At 44.9% G+C, this 22559-nt stretch overlaps 1 protein-coding gene across 2 annotated transcripts in view; it reads right to left on the bottom strand.

Moving 5' to 3' along the window:
- Positions 1-22559, bottom strand: part of COL5A1 (collagen type V alpha 1 chain) — a 225467-nt gene that overhangs the window by 75766 nt on the left and 127142 nt on the right. For both annotated transcript variants that reach the window (XM_090022599.1, XM_090022598.1), the window contains exons 12-23: positions 18772-18846; positions 17591-17683; positions 13899-13955; positions 13365-13418; positions 12521-12574; positions 11611-11664; positions 9339-9392; positions 7910-7963; positions 5883-5927; positions 2786-2839; positions 1786-1830; positions 586-639 (exon numbers count right to left, since the gene is read on the bottom strand). In XM_090022599.1, coding sequence (XP_089878725.1) covers positions 586-639; positions 1786-1830; positions 2786-2839; positions 5883-5927; positions 7910-7963; positions 9339-9392; positions 11611-11664; positions 12521-12574; positions 13365-13418; positions 13899-13955; positions 17591-17683; positions 18772-18846 — 693 coding nt within the window. The remainder of the gene's footprint in view (positions 1-585; positions 640-1785; positions 1831-2785; positions 2840-5882; positions 5928-7909; positions 7964-9338; positions 9393-11610; positions 11665-12520; positions 12575-13364; positions 13419-13898; positions 13956-17590; positions 17684-18771; positions 18847-22559) is intronic.

Here is a 22559-nt window from a genome sequence, read left to right on the forward strand (position 1 = left end):
GTTTGGTTTGGGTTTTTTTGCAGTTTCTCAGTTGGTCGCATCTCTGAACCAAGCGTTCTAGATGTTTGCATGCTTTTTTGTCTCAGACCAACACGGCAGCCAAATACATCCCTAATTCTTCTGTGGAACTCAAAACGCTTTACAAAGGAAGCCTGGTATTATCTTACAATGGGGAAACTGAGGCGTGTAATAAGGACATTGACTTCCCATGGTCCCACACAAGTGTAATGGCAGAGCTGAGAAGCTGACCCTGGACTCCTGACTTGCCGTCCAGCCCCTTGGACATCAAAGATTCACAGTGAGATCTGGATCCATTCACGGGATGGTCAGATCTAGGGGTTTGCTCTGCTCTGGTCTACCAGCTATAGCCAACAGCAAAAGAAAGACCCAAAACTAGTCTCAGGTTTCATTCCCTAAACTCGAAGGGATTTAGACCTAGAGCACAGGATTAGGCCCATTTCGAATGCAACTGTACCATTAGCCACTCATTATGTGCTATCCAAGCCATTCTTCAAGCCAAGATTTACTACAATGGGCAAATAATGCATTGATTCTTTTCCAACCAGTTCCTTTCGGTCGTCTCACCTGAGCACCTGGATTACCCTGTTGTCCTGGCGGTCCTGGTTCACCTTGAGGTCCCTGTCAGAAAGCAAAGCGGGAGCTCAGCGCACTCAACACTATAATGTTATGGCCAAAAGTTACGTATGCAGCAAAATGCACCAAGAGAGGCGATGAATCCTCAGGAGTCAGGGTGTAAACAGACTACTGCAGGAGTTGGGAAGGACTTGTTCCCCTCCACCTCCCATCACACAGTTTGGGTGGGTGGTGATCGCATCCCTCCTACGCTCCGTTAGCGGCCACTGCCAGTAGACAACACCAGGTCCCGCATGCTATTGAGACCAGGTTTTTGCCAAAGAGAACAACTTTCTGGCTTCATTTGTGTGCTTTAGTTATGGAGGGTGGAGTTATTTTGATTAAAGCAATAGCTATAAAATATTTTGTGCATACCAATGCTCACGTATTATACACAAGCATACACACACAACACTTCATGCAGGGATTCTGAAGTGCTTGAAAATGCAAATAATTATGCCTCGCAGCTCTGTTCCAAGTCACATATTATTTTACTCTTTGGAGATGTGACCAGAGAGTCAAGTGACGTGAACAAGGTTATGCAGGTCACGTCTTTGGTAAAGCAGCAACAAAACCCAGACGTTCTGATTCCCAGTACCCAAGAACCAGGCAATACTTCCCCATACAGACAGAAAGAGCAAACTTTTAAAATGAGGCATTACTGATGGGTGAGTTTTACCCCTGCACAAAGGACCAGGAAAAAAATCCAACATATGGACCAATTAAGTCCTGCTTGGGCCAATGTTTGAGGCACTGACATCATCCAGGCTTCATACTGGCTCTTCTAAAAAGGCAAATTTCATTTTGATGCAGTCCCAAGCATTATACATACAAGACTTTTTGTCTTGGTTTAATGATTATATTTTGGAATTCATTACGACAACATAAATCACGATGAAGATGTTTGATCTTTGTGGGATTGTAATGTGTAATTCCATTGCAAATTATAATAAATTAGCATCCATTTACTGCAGAAAGATATCCTCCCTGGCTTTTACTGGCTTTGAAATGAGTCTAGACTAAAAAGCAATTAGCAAATCTAATTTAAAAAAGAATACATACACACACACACACACACACACACACATATCTATGTGTGTGTGTGTGCACACGCGCACCCATTTGAAGATAGAGTTAATGGTGAAAACTTACCACATTTCCCTTCGGGCCTGTTTGTCCATCCATACCAGCCACACCCTGAGTAAGAATTAAAATAAATAAATAAATATATATATATATATAAATCTAACAGCATTAAGTCAAGAAAACATCTGGTTGTTTTGAGCCAAGAAAGCAGAAAGCTGCAACAACAACAAAAAAAGAAATACCGAGGCCCCTTGGACAGACAAGAACAGCTGCAAAGAAACAAATGGTTTTCGAAAGATACCTGGCAAAGCGACTCACTCAAGAATTCATGCAAGTTTGCATACTTAGGAAAGTCATTTCAACATTTTCCCTGTAGGTTTGATGCCCCTGCAGAGACCCCTGTACTGTAAGAAGGACAGGAAAGAGACTCATAGCATCAAAAAGAAAAGTATCACCGGACCAAAAGAACTGTATGGAACTGTTCGAGAGAGAGTGGGTCAAGTGAGCAGAGCTATGTTGTCCTACCGCACATGAGGATTTAGTCCAGCATATTTCGGATAGCGTGGCTGATAAAATATAAAGACTGATAAGCTGGCTGAGATGGTCATAAAAATGCTATGACCTCTTCTAGAATGGACACTCTTACATATGCAATGCAATGCAATGGGATTTATACATGGAGACCAGGAAAAACTTTGGGTTTGCACATTCATTGAGTATCGATCATGGTATCATGGAGCAGGGATGACTAGGAACCTCCAGCGGGGAGTCCAGAATTGTTCAGGGGGCTTCTTTGCACAGCATAAGTTATTTGGCTTTATCATGCACTCTTGCCAGCCAAGCCAACTGAAGGCCAGATCCTCAGCTCCTGCCACATGTCCCAACAGGACCAAGCTGGGAACTCATGGCTTCTAAACTCACTCAGGGCATCTTGCTCACTTCAGTGTTTGTTCCAGATAAGGATGGGCAAGGGCCTCCTGCGATCAGTAGCTAACTGTAGGACCTGGGCTGAACTAGCCGGGCTGAGTGGAGACAGCAGGGATGTGGAGCATGCTGTGCGACTTACCGGTGGCCCCGGAGGACCTGGTGGCCCTTTTGGTCCCAGCAAACCTCGGGGTCCCTGCAAAAGGAAATGCACATGCATATGAGGGGTCTCTTTCCAAGTCCTACTGAAATCAGTGGAATGAGTCCTATTGACTTTATTCAGCCTTAGATCAGGTCCAAAGAGAGTCAGAAACAAATGGCCCAGTCAACCCCCCTGGCATGTTCCCTAGGGTCTGTAGGGTGCTGAGTGCTCATTTCTCCCTGGAAGATGAATATCTTGCATTCAAGACCTTGTCTTACTCTACCGCAACTATGCAACCGGTCCAATAAAAGAGATCACCCTATGATATCCTTGCCTCTTACATAATTCCTGGACCGCCATGGCTACAGCATCACTCTAACGCGACCCTTTTTCCCATTGAAATCCTGAGCGCTGATGCTGCCAATCACTTGTCAGCTCTGCAACGTGCGCTCTCAGTCTTATCTTAGAATTGGATGTCACTGTAAATAAAAGTGTGAGTGCAAGTACAAGTGTGAGTGTGAGCAAGAGAGCGGCAGGCAGGCACGTGTGTGTGGATGATATTTTACATGAATAACAGAGAGGAAGACACAGCAGCAAATGTTACTTCAGCAAGTTTTGAGTGTTCAGCCCTGTATTTAAAAAGCAAAGATCGGGAGGTATTTTCAGCGCCTTTGAGTGACTTAAGAACATCGATTCAATCAGCCCCTACTTTTAATTACTTCAACACTTTTGCTAAGCCTACCCTGAAAGTGCAGCACCTTCTCTGAGCACTCAGACAGACTCTCACATGAAAAGAAATGGCATGTGAGCTCCTGGAAAGTCAGCATTTGAACCCGAGGCCCTCTGTTAGGTTAGGTATGGATGGCGCTCTCTTGCTATTTACAGGAGCAATGCTCATTCATTGCCACGGCGGAAAACTGTGCTTGACTGATGGGCACTTTGCCTGCCTCTCCAAATATTGCATATTGCTTTTGATAGTAGGGACAGCACAGAAGAGTTAAAATAAAAAGGTTACAAGATAAAATATGACAGCTTTTAAAAATAAAAGAGAGTCGGAGTCTGCAATGACTTTGCTGGCCTGATCCTGGAAAGACTCAGGCTTAGCAACATCAGGGCATCAGTCATTTAAATGACTGCTGCGAGTTGGCCCAGGCTACTCAAACCAGCAAGGCTACCCACTTGCTTAAGCCTCTGCACAACAGCAACTCCCTAAGCTACATCCTTGTCTGAACTGTCTAGTGACAGCTGAACAACACCAAATTTTAAGCTTAAACCATCACAGGCCGTACACCTCTCCCCTTTTATTTGCTATTCACTTTCAGGAAAGTGGGTTTTGGCTACAGGAAGCAGAAGATGTCCACGGAAATTATAGACAGTGCATTCACGGCCCCAAAGGTTTTTTGTATTATAATTTGAATCTCTTCCCTTGCTCTTTTTCCCCCCTCCTATTGCTATTTTACATCCACATGCACTTTGTCACCTACACTTCTCTTTCCTGCCTGTACCACCTGAGCACATAAATGTTTTTAAGAAGTTAATAACCCAGAAGTTATTGCTTAGACACGTGTTAAAGAGATAGCAGGGTTGATGAATCTTTTGCAGAAGTTAATCAGACGCCCCATCTATAATTTAGTTCCAATGACTCTGTAAATGCCAACCCTTTCCTCGCTTATATGAAGCTGTAAGCCAGCATTTCTCATCTATTACTCTCCTACCACCAGACTGGTATTTATAACTAAAAACAGGGCCTTTTTAAAGCAAGGCTGACAGTGGAGGGTAGGTAATTAATTTCCTTTTTATTACTAGGAAAATGTTTCGGACGCGGTAATCAGCTGGTTTTAATGAAGCGACAATTCTGCTGCACAGGGACCTCTCTGGAGAGTCAGAAAAGTAGCTTTTATTGTAACCAGTCAAGTCAGGGATAAATGGGTTTGGAAGCCACGGTGCTCTAAGAAGTCTCAAGCTGACAACACCGTTGTGTCAGAAATGAATTCTGCTTCTCGAACGTGGTGAATCCTGTCAAACCCCACAAGCCTTTATTTGAACTTTCTAGCTAAAGTTGCTTCAGTTGCATTTGCAATTCTTTGAGCCTCATCTCTGTGAGGGAATGGCCCCCCCCCCCGCTGAACCTAATTCAGCTGCTTCACAATTAGCAGCAAGGGCCCCAATCCTGAACAGGTCTGCAAATGCACTTCACTCGATACACGGTGGGGAGAAATACTGGCCCCGATGGCAAAACGCGTTCTAGTTTCAAGAGACCACTGTGATCTCGATGGGACTGTTCATAGGGCATCAAAATGAGCATGCATTTAAAGTTATTGCAGGCTATGGGGTTTTAAGCAGAGGTGGGTTGCCAGGTGCCAATAGCATTGCCGGGGCTTACAGAAACTGGATCTTTCCTGGATAGTATCAGAGGTTATAACAGTAGCCTGCTTATATCTAGAGTCATGACAGCACAGATAAAACCCCAATATTGCCACAAATATTTGTGTAACCAAGCTTTGCCAGGACACACGTGCCTGGAAAAAAAATCGAGGCTAAGTTTGTGCCTATTCAAACTTTTAGGAAAGCCAAAATATCTCACACACTTTCTGGGAGTGATTTAAACTGCAAGCCGCCTACGAAAGCACTGCTCACTTCATCATGTGACTCAGGCAGCCAATCACTGCCAAGCAGTGTGCTTCAAATTCTGGATTTAAAATTTCCAAGTCATGGCGACCGAACAAACAAAGAAACAAACAAAAAATCAGTGAGAAGTTTTGTGGTTTAAAACATAAATTAGTTTTGTGGAAGTTTGAAAACAGAAATTAACTGGAGGGCATGTTGCTCTGCTTAAAGGCATCTCATAAATCAAAAGACAGACAGCAGCTGTCAAATGAACTATAGGCTACAACTTGTTCACTTGGAAGTGATAAGAGGCTAGTATCTCTTTGCCGCCTTGAAGATTTTATCCGGATGCACTGCCTCGCACTGTGGGGTTGCTGGTGATTATCTCTACTGCAAAGACAGTGTTAGGTAGTGGGACTGCAAACTCAGGAATCACCGGCGTCCTGCAGAGCAAGACACCCACGTGCTGAAGGCAAAAGAAAGTACTTACAGGTTCTCCAGGTAGACCTCTGGGCCCAACTTCTCCATCATCACCCTGTTTGGCAGTAGAGGAGACAAATGAGAGGGAGAGAGTCAATCAGTTAAATTTCAGTCACATTCAAGGTATCTCATCCTTGTTAAATAATAATCGCACAGAAAACCAGCTTCCCTGGAGTAATAAAAGGGTATCCATGCATAAGGAAGACCTCATAAGCCTCGATGCTAATACTGCGTGCGGCGAATTTACCGGAGATTAGAAATGCTGTAAGGATGCTTCATAATTCATGTCAGTGTTTATATAGATGGATGTTGTTAACACACCGGCTATTGTAGCAACAATTCGAGGCATATAAGTCAATGAGCAGCAGATTTAGTAACTAACCGAATGGAGACGCCAATATAGAAGAGCCAGCGTGGGAATTCAGCTTAGCTGAATTAAATTGTTAGCCCTCTGGATTGATTAGCAGAGCTAAAAATGGGGGGAGACTCTTAGATCATCTACTCCATCTCCTGTCTAAGCACCACCGATCCCTGCAGGATATTCTTCGTTTCTTTGTCCCTGCATTTCTAAATTACACAGAACAGGGGGTGGGCACCAATCCACGGGGAGGCTATGCCAATCTGACACATCTCACCATTAGGAAATCAATTTTGACATGTTAAAAGAGCAGGATATAAAGACACGCAATTAAACTTGCTATTCCTTGCTTTGCCCTTTGGATGCCTTTCCCCCACTCCCTTAAAAAAGCTCTTCTTGCCTCTTTGCATTCAAGACCTTCATTTCCTACATCTACTACATCTTCCCCCTGTACATTGTTCAGATGAAGGATCGTGGTAATGATATGTGGGGCTTTTCATCTTCAAAACACTTTATGGCCTTCACTGAATTAATCCTTGCAAGTGTGCAGCGAGGGTGGGGGTATTACCCCATTTAACAGAGGGAAACAAATAAATACATAATTGATCCCAAGCCAAAGAGAGAGATGTGATTAGAGCCCAGGGAGATCCTTCCTTACTCCTGGGGCTGTGATCACACCACTTAACTACACATTTCTCAGAGCTTTTCTCTCAATGGCTTCCACTAATTAAATGTAACAGTATTAAGCAGAAACAGAATTAAACCTTTTAATCTTTGATTCCCGAGGAAGTTGGGAACTCCCATCCCTAAGCCTTGCGGCACTGGACTGGAACATATTGAAGGGACGTGTAAAATAGGAAGCACGTTTTATTTGGAAAGGAAATTCAACCCCTTTTTCTTCCCCCTCTCTCAAATTCCTTTGCAAAACAATTAATAAACTGCCCCCATTTTCCAAGGGGAAAAAAACAACAACTTTCAGAAGACTGCCCCCTTATATTTTTCTTCCTTCCTATCCCCTTCTCTTTTTTCCTCCCTTTATACCTTTTTCCCTCCCCGCCCCCCCATTTGGGGCTGCAAAATGGAGCGCAGAAGAAAACAGGAAAGACAGAAGAGGAAAATTTAAAATCTGTTAGTTTTCATTTGGGGCCAAAAAAGGGGAAATTCTGAAAAAATCCAAATCTTGGCCATGTATAAAAGGGAAGCCAGTTAAAGCCAAAACAAAGGGGTCATATAAGCCCAGTATTCATTCCTGCCCAGGGCAGGGGGTCGGACTTGATGATCTGCTCAGGTCCCCTCTAGCCCTATATCTATGAATCCATGAAAGCCTAAGGTGGAAAATTAAACCCTGTATTTTACCTTTCCAGAGAGCCCCTTCAAGGGGCAATATTCAGTACCTGGTGGCACTTTCCAAGTATAGCATGGACACAACAGCAAACACAGTCGGGGCCAGTGCAACGCATGCTGAGTCACGACCATGTGTCTGTCCGGTGGCCGCTCTTCTTCTCCGAGACCCCAAGATGAACTGCTATCAGTTCAGACAATCAGTGTTTTGCATTAGGTCCTATGCCAGGGCTTGCTTGCTGTTTTCATTACGCATCTGTCTGATGTTGCATCTGCTTCTTGTTTACAAGGCTTAATTCTTAATTCAAAGGAGCGCTGCGCTCAGAGATAAAACTTACCCTCTCCCCATCCTCTCCGGGTGCTCCAGGGGGGCCGGATGGACCTGGCTCACCCTAGAAAAGAAAGGGCAGAATCGACCACTTTGAGGATGTCTCAGAGAAGACAGACCGACTTCATTTTCCCTTACAATGATGCGTAACAGCTGTACGGCATAGGAACAAACTCTGCTTCATTGTTCCTCAACCTGCCTAAGCCCAGAGGTACTCAGCTTCCCCCTCCACCAATCTCCTAGTGTCCTTTAAAAAAGTTAAACAGCGGCCAAAGGGTTATGAAGGACCATCTTGTATGACGGTCCATCCACCGTAGTGGCATCCCCAACCCGTGTGCAGTCCCCTCCACATCTGACTCATGACAAGGCATGTCCCCACTGCCTTCCCCTCCCACGCTTCTTGCTGCAAGAGATGCCCTCCCTCTTCACACCCTGGCTCAGGAATCGGTGTAGGGAGGAGGCCACAGATCATGGGGCTCCACAAATTTGGACAAGGGGAAATGTGTGGATGCAGGAGTGTCATCATAGCCTATGCTAAGCTGACCGCCACTGTTAGCATGAATTAACATGGGGCATATTGTAGGACGACTGCTGGGCATGCGTGAGATGCAATGCAATTGGTGTCATCAGAGGCTCTGGTTTAATTGTTAGCATCTCCTCTACAGAATAACAGGCCACAGGATCTGTCTGTCGGGACTATCGCAACCCATCAAAGACTTGCTTGGGGCATGTCATTCTGGGTATGGAAGCCAAGCACCGTCTCTACCATGCACACTGCGTTGACTTTGAGGACAAGGGCTCAGCTTTGGACATAGCTGTTACTGCTACCCAAAACGCACCATAGCATTTTTGTATGTGTTAAACATCTCCATTACGCTCTACCTTTCTGTCCCAAAATGGCCTGGTAATTGCTTTGTAATCTGCTTGACTCTTAAAACATTCCCCCTGGCTTTATAAAATAATGACTACATTCTTTGGGGTGTTCTTGCCCTGCCAAAATAGCTGGTCTTTTGCAATTTTTCCCATTCTTTAATTACAAAGCAAAGAGAAGGAACCCATTTTTTTTGGCTGGGTTTCTATCAACAATGGCACCATCTAAAAGCGGGTTTTGTTTCTTGCTTTTGTGTGTGTGTGTTTAAATCTGAGTTCTTGTAGTCCTTCCAGAGACTTTTTTCCTTCCCTCTCCCATGCGATTCTGCAAGGGTTGTTTGACTTCTCAACATGTGAAAGCTATGGTTAGACAAGATTTTATGACACATCCTACACACTTTTATAGGCCCTGTCATTCTCTTGCAATCGCCCTTCTGGAGTCTAATTGCAGTCTGTTCAACTCCCATCGCCACTCAAAAAACCCCTCCTTATTACCCCCTGCATTTTAGCATTGCACAGCCATGAGTTTTAAATATAATAAGCACAGCACAACAGAAACTAAAACTTACTCTGTTTCCCTTCTCACCAGGCAAACCAGCTAACCCGTCGAAACCACGGTCACCCTGAAAAGAAAAGAGAAGTTTAGTGTCAAACAGGGATCGGTACTCCTCCTCCCACTGTGCCCCCCTCTGGGTCTCCCCAAAGAAACCAAGCTTCGCCTTCCTTTCCAAATATTGAAGATTTTAGTATTACAGATGAAACAGCTCAATTAGCCCATCTTGCCCACGTGATTCAAATCACCAAGGATTTTGCCAGTCCAACTTTAGGCTTCTCAAACAATATTCCACCACTTCCCCCAGGAGAGTTTTCCACTGCTTCATGCAACTCCCTTCGCAGAAGCAGTTATGATATTTGGTTTCTTCGGTCTATATTTTTAACTCTCTTCATTTCACGCCATTGTGAATCACAGCCCCCTGGTAGCAACCAAAATACCAAACTTTCCCATGCCTGTCAACACCTTTTAAATTAATTCCACCCCAAAGTCCTCTAATAATACATCCCGTCTTTCTGCCCAGAGCTTTCCCCGCTTAGCCCTTCTAGAGATACTCAAGGTAGCGGGAGAGAATAAAGCCACCAGATGCCTGAGTTAATAAAAACAGGATCAGGGAAGAGAAGTTTGCTGACCCAAGAAAGAAAATTGCTAAATGTGAAATGTGGTTGCCCTCACTCTGGAGCTGCAGAGGATGTTCCCTTCAGTGCAGTGACTGACAGCTAGTCTCAAGTCAGGGTGAAAAAGAAGGAAAAGGGACATCACAGACATGTCCCTGTTTCTTTCCTGGGTTGCCTTTGTCCTTCAGAGGTGCAGCGCGCTAAGCTGCTCAGCACACGTAGAGCCTGGTGGAGGCCAGCCCGAGGCAGCAGATATTGACTGATATTTTAATTGATGCTGAGAAGTCACGTATGGGAATAAAGCAGGGCTTGGCACCGCTAAGCTAAAAGAAAGAACAACTCTCTCGGATCAATCCAGTCCTCCGTAATCAATGGGTAATCAGAGTGCACTGTGCACCCAGGATCAGGCCCCTGGTTCGCACCCAATTTGATCAAGGAAGAAGACGATGCTGTCAGGTGGCCAGGGTTGAGTCCCAGTGCTACCGCAAAGCTAACTGATTGGCCTTGGACAAGTCATTGCAGATTAAAAATGTGAAGAATTAAAGCAAAAACAAAGGGAAAAAGTCAAATGCGTTGGGGTACTTCCACCCCAGGACGCCTGCTTTGGCAACATCACCCATGCGACCAGGGAAAACTGCTATTGCAATGTGAGGGATGAAGTTGCTTGCCCAAGGTCATACAGTAAAATAATGGTTGAGAATCCAGGAGCCCTTTCCCCCATTCTTTTCTGCTAACTTTTAAATAAACCCTCCCTCAAATACAGCTCATCATAACATGGCAAGATGCATGGCCCCAGCCTCGCGACATGGCAATCAGGGAACGTCTGCAATGCCACAACCAACTGAAGAATAAAACCGCTCACTAAGAGAGCAAACAAGATGAGTGATGGCTATTTTTATCAAGCTCCAGAACATCCCTCTAAGTCCTTGCATGATGGAATTAGTCGCCATCTCTGCTGCTATTTGTTACTCTCCGTTCCCATTTTCTTGGCATCCACTCCTTCAAGGGGAGTAGATACTCGTTAAAGCACTTGACTGGACAAATGCTTTGCAGTCTCCTTTCCCTGTACCAACCCTCCCCCCATTCCCACATCTACTCCAGTGTCAAGTATTTACATAAGAAAGTACTTAAACCTTTCAATAGAGAAATTCCTGAGCAAGCTTTCTCTGCATTCACTTGTGGATGAAAACAGCTCCTTTCTCGCCTGATAATAGCACAAGATCCCGGGGAACTAAAGAACTGCATCTCTGCCATCAACACATGGCATTACAATTCCAGGACACACCATCTGCATTTCCTTTCCTGGTTAATGGGTATTTTTTCTGGAGTTATTATTTCATGACATTTTCAACTGTTCATTCATGTTTGCTTTTCATAATTGGGATTCCAAAGCATTTGCTCTTTAACCACGCGCACAGAGGGAACAGATTTCTTACTCATGGGGTTCCTCTGGTTAAACAATTTTATGGAGGAGAGAGATTATCATCGGCTATTTTGCATTCAGGCCCCGGTGTCTGATTCCCGCCTCTGTTGTGCTGACCCCCCGACCGAAGCAGATACTGCTGGATCACTCCCATCCTAGTGGACTGGATTCACTTGGCTGGGGTCCACTCTGTTGCTCTATGTAAAAGCAGCTGTGAACACAAAGAGCATATAAATATGTAACGCTACCTTTGGTCCTGTCTGCCCTGGCATCCCACGAGCACCATCGCTGCCAGCACGTCCCTGAAACGGAGAAGAGAAAGACAAGAACAAAAGCTAAGCAAGACCACAGAGACATCTGCTCTTTGGTTTGCGGCAGACTGAAGCTTTATTTAAGTCCGAGCCTCCTTGCTGTGGGATGAGGGACAAAAAATGATGGCCTGTTTTTGAGGCAGTTGCATGCCCGCTTTTGCCCGGCTCACAAATCAGGGTCTTCAAGTAAAATGCTGGGGACTGCTTCAAACGTGAGATACCGGGACCAGGTCACTGATTTGAGAGAGGAAACATGAATAAAATATCATTCAATACATGTCAAGCTACATAAGTGACGGTGCGCATGGAGTGCAATGAGACAGTGGTGATTAACAACCCCAAAGTTGGTCACACAAGGTCGTTTCTTACTTCTTCCTATAGCAAGAAGCAGCAATGCCCCGGGGAAGCTGAAACCCTTAATGTGACCAAGTGGCAATGCCGGTTCACTGCATCAATAGGCTGTAGGCTACCTCCAAGATGAACCCAGTGGGTCTCAACCTCGTCTCAAGGCAGAGAAGCAGGATCAACCCTGGGGCAGTCAGTGGAAATGGACCTAAAGTGGTGTGATAGGACTGAGCATTAAGCCAAGGAGAAGGGAGGGAGAACCTGGTTTGGTTGACTAAAGCAAAGGAAGAAAAAAGGAAATCAGAGCTTATGGAGGCTTCTTCTCTCCATCCCTCCTCTTCTACCGCCAGCTCTTCAGACTGCACCATTATGTGCACACACCAGATGCAGAAGCCGCAGTGGAGACTGACTCCAGGGCCAGGTGCTCAACACCTCCGGGGAGCGCGTGTTCAGAGGAGTGTATCAGGCATATACGAACATCTAAGATGCCGAGCGCACTTACCCTGCGGCCTGGTTTTCCTGAGGGGCCTGGTGGTCCTTGGATGCCACGGGGACCCTGCAAAAGGATGAAAAGATTAAAAAAAACAGTAGCACCTGATGACAGGCACTGCTTCCACCCATCTTCTGCGTGTGTTCAAATGAAAGCCACAGCCATGGGAAGAGCTCCTTGCTTGTTCCCCGCAACATGCTTTGCAGACCAATCTTTGCAAATTTGCTCGGGCTTCTCATGGAAGGGAATGGGTGTTGGCTGAGTGTTGCTAAGACCTAAAGGGTCCTCAGGATGGAAGTACTAACTATCTCGAAAAGGTACTGCCTCCCAGAGCACTCATCTACCTTGTGCTCAGGTGTCTGCCCACACTGGGATGTGCTGCCAGCTGTGGAAGAGCTACTGGAGATGACGAGGTTTAAAGGTACTCGTAAGTAGACCAAGGTGTGAAAATGTATGACTCTCAACCTGGTAACCCGCCCTGTAATCTACAGCATGGGGAGTGGAAGAAAAATTTCTATTGCACTGAACAGCAGTTTGGCTCAAGTTAAGACTAAGCAGTAAATCAAAGGCTTTCAGGACTTGTCCACAAAAGTCTTTGCTGGAAATCAGCACCGCCTGTCCCTTGATATGTCAGCCTGGATAGTTCTCCTTAAAGATGCCTCAATTCTGCATTCAGATACTCGAATGCACCCGATGCAGAAGGGATATTTCAGCACCTTTCCAAGTTTGCTTGCCCTTTAGAAACTCCCACCTCCAGAACACTTACTAGAAAAGAGACATAATCCCACACTTAGCAGCTGCAGACACCATATCATTACCACTCCCTGAAGACATTAAGTGATGTTTTCATACATACCTGAGGTCCCATATCACCAGATTCCCCCTTTATTCCTCCACTCCCTGGGGGTCCCTGTGAGGGGTATAATGCAGTTAATTAGACTGCGTCACTGTGAAGACACACAGAAGGCATAGGCTGTCAAGAAAAAGGCTTGCTAAATTAGGCACCTCAAGAATTGGCTGGGAATCCACAGCACCCAATGCAACAGATGCTCTGGCAACCAAAGCTTGGATACCAAACAACTCTTTCCTATTTGTACTTTAGACTGTTTTGTGCATTGCTTCTGTTTGCCACGAGGCTGAAATCACAGCAGGTAATGATGACGTGGGCCGGCATGGGAGAACACGCAGAAGCTACAACGGTCTGTATGTATTCTGCGTGTGCAAATCCCAGCATCAGTGCACACGGCAGCAGGCAGGTGTTAGCGTGCAGAAGGGAGGTGCACATGTGAAGGGCCTTTCGACTACCAGGACGTTAACGGATGCCAGGGGCCCAATTTAGAGGCGACTTCCAAATGTCAGTTTTGCCTCTAGCACGAGGCCATTTACTTACCACGGGGCCTGGCCTTCCAGTAAGACCCATTGGGCCTGCAGGTCCTCTTAGAGCCAGCTGCAACAGAAAATGAAAATCAAATGATTTTGCTGCTCTTTGTATCCCATTGGCGGACTCAGACAAAGCCACCGTAAATCGCACCTTACACAGGCAAGAGGGGCTCTAACACTGGGAGCAGAAATTATCCTCCTGTATATGCCAAGTGGGCAAAATACATGACTTAAGAGATACTAATGCTATATCCTTGAAGACAGGGAGCTTTGGCACAGAAGGGCCTATTCCTGTTCAAAGGCCAAACTCACTCCTGGGGCAGTTTCTTTAATTTCTGTGAAGTTATACAAGCAATGAAGATCCTTTAGACCATATGATATATCTCGAGTGTTATATTACATAAAGTATATACATTATACAGTGTCCCTTCCAGGAAGGATGTGCCAATGAGCCTGATCCCTGGCTGCTTTTAATTCACCAATGGGATAATTAGCCACTCCGATTTAATTTGCCATTGGCTTGAGTCTCCAACAGCATCCGCACCCTCGTTATAGTAGCGTGCCTCCACTGAAGAGAATATACAGTCTCCAGGATATACACGGTATTGCTATGTGTGCAGGTCCATTTTTCAAGATGCTGCCCATTTCTTCTATTATGTATGGTGCAAGGGCTACATTTATGTAGATAATGGAAAGTACCTCAGTAAATTAATTAATAAATAGGTATATAAAACAGGCCAAATCCTTAGCTGATGTCTGAAGTTGATGAAGTTATGCTGTTTTTCACCAGCAGAAGATCTGGCTCTGTCTGAGCCTCCTCTCACTCTTAAATAACTTGAGTAAGACAGATGCTAATAAGGCTCTTTGTGCTATACAACGGAAATTAAACTGTGCCTATACGTGCATAGATTAAAGGAGATTTTCCCCCTTTACTTTCATTATCCATAACCTGACAGTTCAATTTAGGACGATACGATTTTTTTTGCTGTTCCTAGACATGGAACATCAATTCAACTCCGGTAGGCTTTTTTTAGCACAATAATTAAAAAGTTACGTAGCCGGCATCAAGTCAATAATTTTGATGGTGGGTAATGGGCCTGCCCATACTTTATAACATCACTTGGACAATTTGTTCCATTGCCACAATTCAATACTTTAAAAGACTTGTAATTATCTGTGTGCTCCAGTAATTAAAATCTACTCGTGACTGCACTTGGAATGGCATAAATATTGCACAAATGCTACTTTTGGCATCTTTTTAGTATTCCCCATTTAAAAGTAGCTGCTGAAGAATACTGCCTGCTGGGACCATGTTTGGTCTCTTTACTGAAAATCAAATTTCCGGGGAATATATCAATTTAATAACGCAATTAACTAAAATTAAAAGAAAGAAAATCATCCTTTCCACTCCAGGATTCCTTTTCTTCTCTCCACTCAAACACATACTCTGCCTTAAGCAAGGAAAAGTCTGATTCAATCTCTCTCTCTCAAATGCAGTTGCTAGTGATCCCAATTTGAATTTGTAAACTGGACAGAGCTGTTCAAAAAATGGAAAAATTACATTTTTTTACCCCCAAACCTCACAGCTGATTTTTAGCTACATTTTTATATTGACCAATACATTATTTTTGGCCAAAGAGCACTTATTGTTTTGATAGAGATATAGATATATTGTGTAGTTGTATATATTACTTTGGTTATAATTTTGATTGGTGTTATATCTATCTATCTATCTACCTAGGTATCTATCTCTCTATCTATTTATATACTATAGGCAGAGAGAGATCGAGAGAGATCTATATCTATCTATAGATATAGCTATATCTATCTAGAGAGATATTTATATAGATCTCTATCTATCTATATAATATACTATACTATAGATAGATATTATAGATAGATACTATAGCTAAAGAGAGAAAGAGAGATCAAACTCTCTATATAGATATCTATATAGATACATATATCTATTTTTTTTACACACACACAATCCAAATTTTCCATGCACAGGGAAAGAAAAACAACCTAAAAGAAAAAAGGGAATAGACATTTTACATGAAAACTTGTTACTCAAAAACCCAGTTTCCAGCAAAATAAGTTTTGATGGCAATTTCTAAGCAGGCCTAAAGTGGGACTGATTAGGCATCGTTAGAATCACAATCCTTCAACATGACTCTCAGATGATTAAAGGGCAGAGAAATGGGGCTGTCTTCAGAACAATGGCCTTGTGCTCTGTCTGCGTGCAACTAAAATTGCACTGACTTGTAAATCTGAGGTTGGAGGGGAGCCAAAATAACCCCATCTAAGCCAAACTCCTCATTAGGAGTCATAACAGGGAAAGAGAAATGTGCCACCCTGCTAGTTCAAATTCTCATGTACCTGATTTCATTGAATCATGTAACGAGTTTCTTTTTGGCCATTACAACAACTGCACCCAAAGGCTGCAGCTAACGGCAGCGCACGCTGTTTAGGCATTCATTACACCAGGGCGGCATCTAACTTAGGTGACAAGGGCCACATTCTGACTTTGACTGCATGAAGGCACAAGAGAATAAGGGCCGCTGCTTATCCCTGTGTGAACCATGCAGACTGGAGACCTGAGTTGCTGGTTGACGTGCAAATACCCCCATGCGATCCATGCAGGGGTGCAGAACAGGTAACACCTGCGCTCCGTGCCCCATGCTCTTCGCCAGCAGCAAATGACCCAGTGAATGTGTGCATGGCTGAGCAGTATTGCTCATTTGCCATTGTAATATGTGGGCACTGATTACTACCCCACACTAGCAAAGAATACGTATGGAAAGGGACTCCAAGGGATGCCTCTGGCTACAGTGCCTCCCTGGGCTGTAGCTTATGCTCCCCCAGCCTTTCCTGAGGGCTGTTTCTAAAGCTCCTGTCTAGCTCAGACTTGGCAGTACTAAGTAAATAATGCAAAAATGCATTCTCCAAATGCCTTCCTTTCTGCCATAATTATGTCTACTGTGTTTTCACTGCCACAAGTGAGCAATCATGGTTCCCTCCCCAACACACATGCTTGTGTTAAGTGAATTTCAAAATGACTCTCCCTGGAACTGAAGTTTTAATTTGAACATGTGAATAACTGGGTGTTAAGTGCTGGCATATTCACACAGTCAGGGTACAGAAACATACAGTGGAGTGTAGGTGGCAGATAACAGATAATAACCAATGTAGCTTGAATGACCAGCATGGACAGGGAACTTTTTGTGATAGCTCCACAGCTTCAAATACTAAAAAAGGATATTCATCACATACTTTCAAATAACAATGTTTGAAGGAAATTGTGACCTGCTTGCTGATTCATGGAAATGCAGAACAATTTACATGCCTGATATTTGCTGATTTATTGAGAATGACTCACTCAAAATATAACATATGCATAACAAGCTTTGATAGGGGTTTTCAGCTCTAGAGACCAAGCTTTCTGCTGGCATAAACACTAATATTCCAATGAAGTCAAGAGACCTCAAACCACTTGCAGCAGCTACAGACTTGGTTCAACCCCCACCCCCCAAAAACAAAAAAAGCCCCACCCATTGTGGAGTTTGGGTTTCCAGAGATGTAAAAGTTTGGCATGTCTAGGTAATATTGAATAGTTACAGTTTGCAAAGGCAAGACTTGAGGAACACCATTGAGTGTGCTTATCCTATTCCAAAAGCACCTGAAAGACACGTTTTCACTTACCCTGGCCTGCTGCAGTATGGCTTGTGCTTGGGCTTCCTGTGCCGAAACGAGAGGTCCTTTCGAGCCACCATCTCCTCCTCCACTAAAACGGAACTGCAAGGAACAAGGTGCAACGAACAGGTCACAAGGTCCCTGTCCCAGCTCCCTCCCTGGACTTTCCCTGGTACCTTCATTCGGCATGGGTGGATAACTCAACCCTGTCAAGAAGGGGTTTGGCATGCACAGGACGTGCCCATGCCACCACGGGGGATCTTCCCAAACTGGACGGAGAATGCGTTCCATGATCTTTTAAGGCCTCTCCCCACTTCTGATCTCTATGAAACCTGGCTCTTTGCAAGGGGAAATCCTAGGACTCTACAACTTCGATGATACTACTGCTTCATCTAGGTTGAGCATAACCCTCTTGTTCGGTTGGTACTAGGTACTAAAACCAGCTGACAAGGTGACCTCGGCACACTGAATCCAAGAACATGATTTACAGGCCTGGGGCTTGTTACTGCAGGGGCCAGCAAAGGTATTGTAATGGCCAGCTAAGCACTATAACAACATTTTGCAGCTGGTCTAAGCAGCACTGGGCCGCCTGCCAGCAGCCTATGCATGCATTACCCCACCACTTGGAGCCTGTACAAGTGCACTGTGGTTTCTATGCAAGACTCCCTTCAATACCCAACTGCTTCTTTTCCAGCCATTGGATTCCTTGGGGTTTTCTCATATCAAGAGAGACACAATGCATTCAGCGCCATCCCTTTGGTGTCCTAGGACCAAGAGGGCTGATTCACTGCATGTTAGCTTTGCATGGGCGAAAAGACCACTGCTTCCAGAGGCAACTAGTTAAAGTCGATACCTACAATTTTGGGAACCTAAATTGACCTTTGAAACGGGTCTGATTTTCAGAGCATGGGTGCTTAGTACTGTTGGGCTCCTCTAAGGTGTCTCAAGTCAATCCTCCTCCCGTGGAAGCTGAGCACTTTTCATTCATGAATTTTAAACTTGGCTTTTACCAACCAAAGAAGTAATTTGACTGGGTGAGTGAGCATAAAAACGTGGGCCTCCATTTTATAAAGAGGAAGAGAGTGATTCACGTGGGCATGTGAGCTCCCCAGCAAGGGACATCGGTAGCCAGGTATAGGACCCTGAATTATTTACAGATCTCTTTGTACCCAGGCCTTTTTGGTACTTACAGGCAACATAAGCATTGTCCCCGGCGGTCCCGGTAAGCCATCTGCTCCTGGAAGACCTGGCCGGCCAGGAGGTCCCTACAGTGGGAAGAAAGTACAGATGAATCACTATATAGCAGGTATGTAGAAATCTAGTTATTCCCAGGGGCTGTGGTAGTTGGGAGAGCATTTGCCTCTCGTTCAACATGGACAAAGCTGATGAGTATGCCCTGAGACATGTCCCATCTCAGTGGTATTCAGATCAGACTAAACTTGGTGGCCTGTTTAAGCAAACCATGTGGTAAAACAGCTGTAAGCACACATGGAGTTTCTTGGTAATCCCACCCCCTCACCCCTTTCCCCAGGACTTTCAAATGTGCCATGAGCAAGAGCAATGGTATCAATATGTAGCTGGGCACATTAAACCCAATTATAAAAGTATAGGAAACCTCATAAGTCAGACCAGGAAATATGAAATGTGAGAGAATAAATACACTTCTGTGCATGTTCAATAAACTGGCTCATTTCTTTCTTTTTTATTCTACTGAAATAGTTTTGTCAATAGTGGGGCCAAAACATCTGCTGGGGTCATTCAGAAAAGCTCCATGGATGTCATTGCAACGCTGCTGATGAACATAAGCGGTGCATCTCGAGTTCACTCTAAGGGAACAATGATGCAGTCAAAAAACTATTGATGAATCTATAAATAATAAAATATGGCCCGTTTTCTAAGAGCAGCCTCCAGATTTTTTGCACTCGCATTTACATGTCTGCAACAAATGCCCAAGTTAGCCCACATTTGCACATCCATCTAGCAGTACAACATGCAAATAAGGACACCATCTAACTATCGTGTGTGCATGCATAATTGCAATTTTTCACACCAGCAGGCAAAGCTATGGACATTGCAGACCCAGTCCTTTCTCATTTGAAGAGTTTTGCCATTCACTTTAAGGAGGCAGGATCAGACTCCAGCCAAATAATACTAAATTCAGGTCTGCTTTCATGTTTTCCTGCAATAACTTAGAGCAGTCCCATGTTCATTTGATTTTTTTCTTTCTGTTGAAAGGAAAGTTGCATATATCCTCCTTAGTGAGCTCTCTGGAGGTGGCCGTCTGTGCTGCACTGGCCATTTGAGGGTGATGGGGTCTCTGGGGAGGTGCAAACAACATCCTACTGCTTTCTGCACTGGCATTTTCAGTATTTGGGATGGCATCTGCCTGGCCCTACTCCATCATCCAGGAACCTGAACATTGGATGGAGCCTTGCCAAGTCTCATTCTCCCTTCAGCGATCTACAAAGCAGGATCATCCTCACTTCTGGCGCGCACACAACAAACCCAAGAAACCCCCTCCCCGTGCAAAGTGGTAGCCTTGATTAGCATTACAAGAGTTTGCTGTGCCTCCACTGCATTATGTGCATGCAATCAAGGGCAGCCTCTGCCCCCAAAACGCCAGGTAAAGTGATGGTGGAGGGGTGCAGGCTGGAGACAGACACAGGGGACAGGAAGAAGCAGAGAAGGACACATGGGCAGTTTTCAGGAACATGCAAGTTTCACCGACTTTCAAGCAGATGTAGGCATTTAAAATGGGAAAATGGGACTGAGAAGCCATGGGCAGCAAGGGTGACATGTCCTTAAGTACTTAAGTGACTCTGTGGCAAGCTGGGAAGTGACACCCTCCCCTCCCCCTTTCCCTGACCCTAAGTGTGTGCCTTAACAGGAAAAAATATTATTTTTTTTTGTAATTTCTCAGTGGGTCTAATAAAAGGTATCATCTCTGAACCAAAAGTTCATGCTTTTTGCATTTCTTTAAGCACTAGACTACATGCAAGGCTATGCACTGCATTTCTGCATGAGCACCTACCACCCTGCCTCTTCCCTTAGTTTAAACAGTCCCTCCCTTTCTCTGCACTCTCTCTCTTCTCCACTCCCCCTTTCAAAACCATACCCAATAATATTCGGGATGAATTTCCCAACCCAAGAGTAGAGAGGCCAGAATTGGGGAAAGCAACAAACTTTTCTGGACAACCTGTGACACGCGCTAGGTCCATTTATTATATGTATAAACACTGCTCTGCCATTAGGAAACTAAGTAAGATGCCAGGTGAAGAACCCGAGGTTCATGTTGCACTGCAGCTGACCCAGAATAAAAGCCCCGCTTGAAAATCTCCAGCAAACAGCTGCTGCAGCCAGTGATTTACCAGCAGAAAATACAGGCGGGTCCCTCGGCTGCTGGAAAGCAGCCGCGTAGCAAACCAGCCTACCCATTTTGCAAGGCTAGCTCGTGAAGCTACACCACTGTTTGCTTAGTTGCTGTTAACTGCCTCCACTGATGAGAGTTGATAGGTACACAGGGCAGTCCCATCTGTTGGATACGAAGCACAATAAATAACTGAGACTAGACGTGTCTTATATAATAAGCTCTTCTTTCCCCCCATCCTACACCTTTTACTCCACCTCCTGCGTGTGCTGGATCAGCCCTGGATTTGTTAATTGTTCCTGATGTATTCTGTCAAACAAGCGTTGACAAAATGTTTTTGCACAAAAATGTGTGCATGCAAGTAGGGGGAGGAATTATAATAAAAACGCTTCCAATCGACATTCTGCTCCATTTCCCAGAGGCCTCTGAGTCACTGAAGAGCTGCCGCAAGCCTCATTCACAGCTGGTGTAAATCAGGACCGCTCCAAAAAAAGACAAGAGATGTAACCGGGCAAGGATGTGGCCCATTCAGCGGTATTCTGAATCTTCAGGCTGATTGCAAATATTAATGTAAGACTTGAAGAAGCAATTTAAACAATGAATGCCTTGTGCTTTAGCAAGCAGATGGTATAGACAGGATCACAGGGTTGGACGGGGGAAAATCCAGGGGCTCAGATTTCCAAGCAGCACCCAACAGCATGGCTGGCCAATGCACAGATTGCTCCAACATTGTTGGCCTCATCAATGTCTCAAGGATTATACTCCAGACACTTCCCTGCCTAGCCTTGGTCTTGGCACATTGGCTCCTCTAGGCTTGGTGCCATCGGAGGCCTGGTAGGACCAGGATTAGATCCTGGTTCATTTCCCTCTGAGGGCAACTGTCTGGATTTGGTCCTCAGATGGTTGGAAACCAGTCTCGGTGGCTTGTAAGAAGCAGTAAATTGCTGCCAGCCTCTGTTGTTTGATCATACTCACTCTCCACGTCATTCTTTACTCATCCTCTTGTGGAGGCCCAACGGCAGGAAGAAACTCTGCCTCGGGCTCTGAGAAGAAAGGGATCTGCCGCAGCAGGTGACCAGCATGCGAAACGCAGCGGTGAGCCTGAAGAAGACACAGTGCAGGAACACATAGCCCCACACAGCCATTTGTAAACTCAGGCACAATCCCAGGCAGATTATGATTCATTCCTACTATCATTGGGACTGGAGACCAGAGACACCTGGGTGTTGGCTGAAGTTACCACATGCAAAGAGGCTCCCTCTCCCCATCGCCTCGGTCTAGTCCACACTTTCTTCAGAACAGCCCCCTTCCAAGTGCACCATTTCTCTTCCTTCAAATCCTTCCTTAGGTCTTCCAACCATGCACTCCCCTTTGATTGTTTCCTCTGCTCCTTCCTGGAGCTGCAACGCCACGTGGGTTTTATACCCTTATGGGGTACGTGCTGCACGTTCTCTAATAGCACTTCTAAATATCAAGCATTGAAACAGTGCTGGGTGAGCACACCAACATCCATAACAATACCAGACCACAGCACTGGCCTCTATCAACACAGCTGAATATTGCTGGTGCATCACTTCGATGCACCCAGGTGAGTGCAAAAATCTATAGTTC

This window comes from Crocodylus siamensis, chromosome 11, assembly GCF_052110815.1.
Source record: "Crocodylus siamensis isolate JL-2025a chromosome 11, ASM5211081v1, whole genome shotgun sequence".
NCBI classification, from domain to species: Eukaryota; Metazoa; Chordata; order Crocodylia; family Crocodylidae; genus Crocodylus; species Crocodylus siamensis.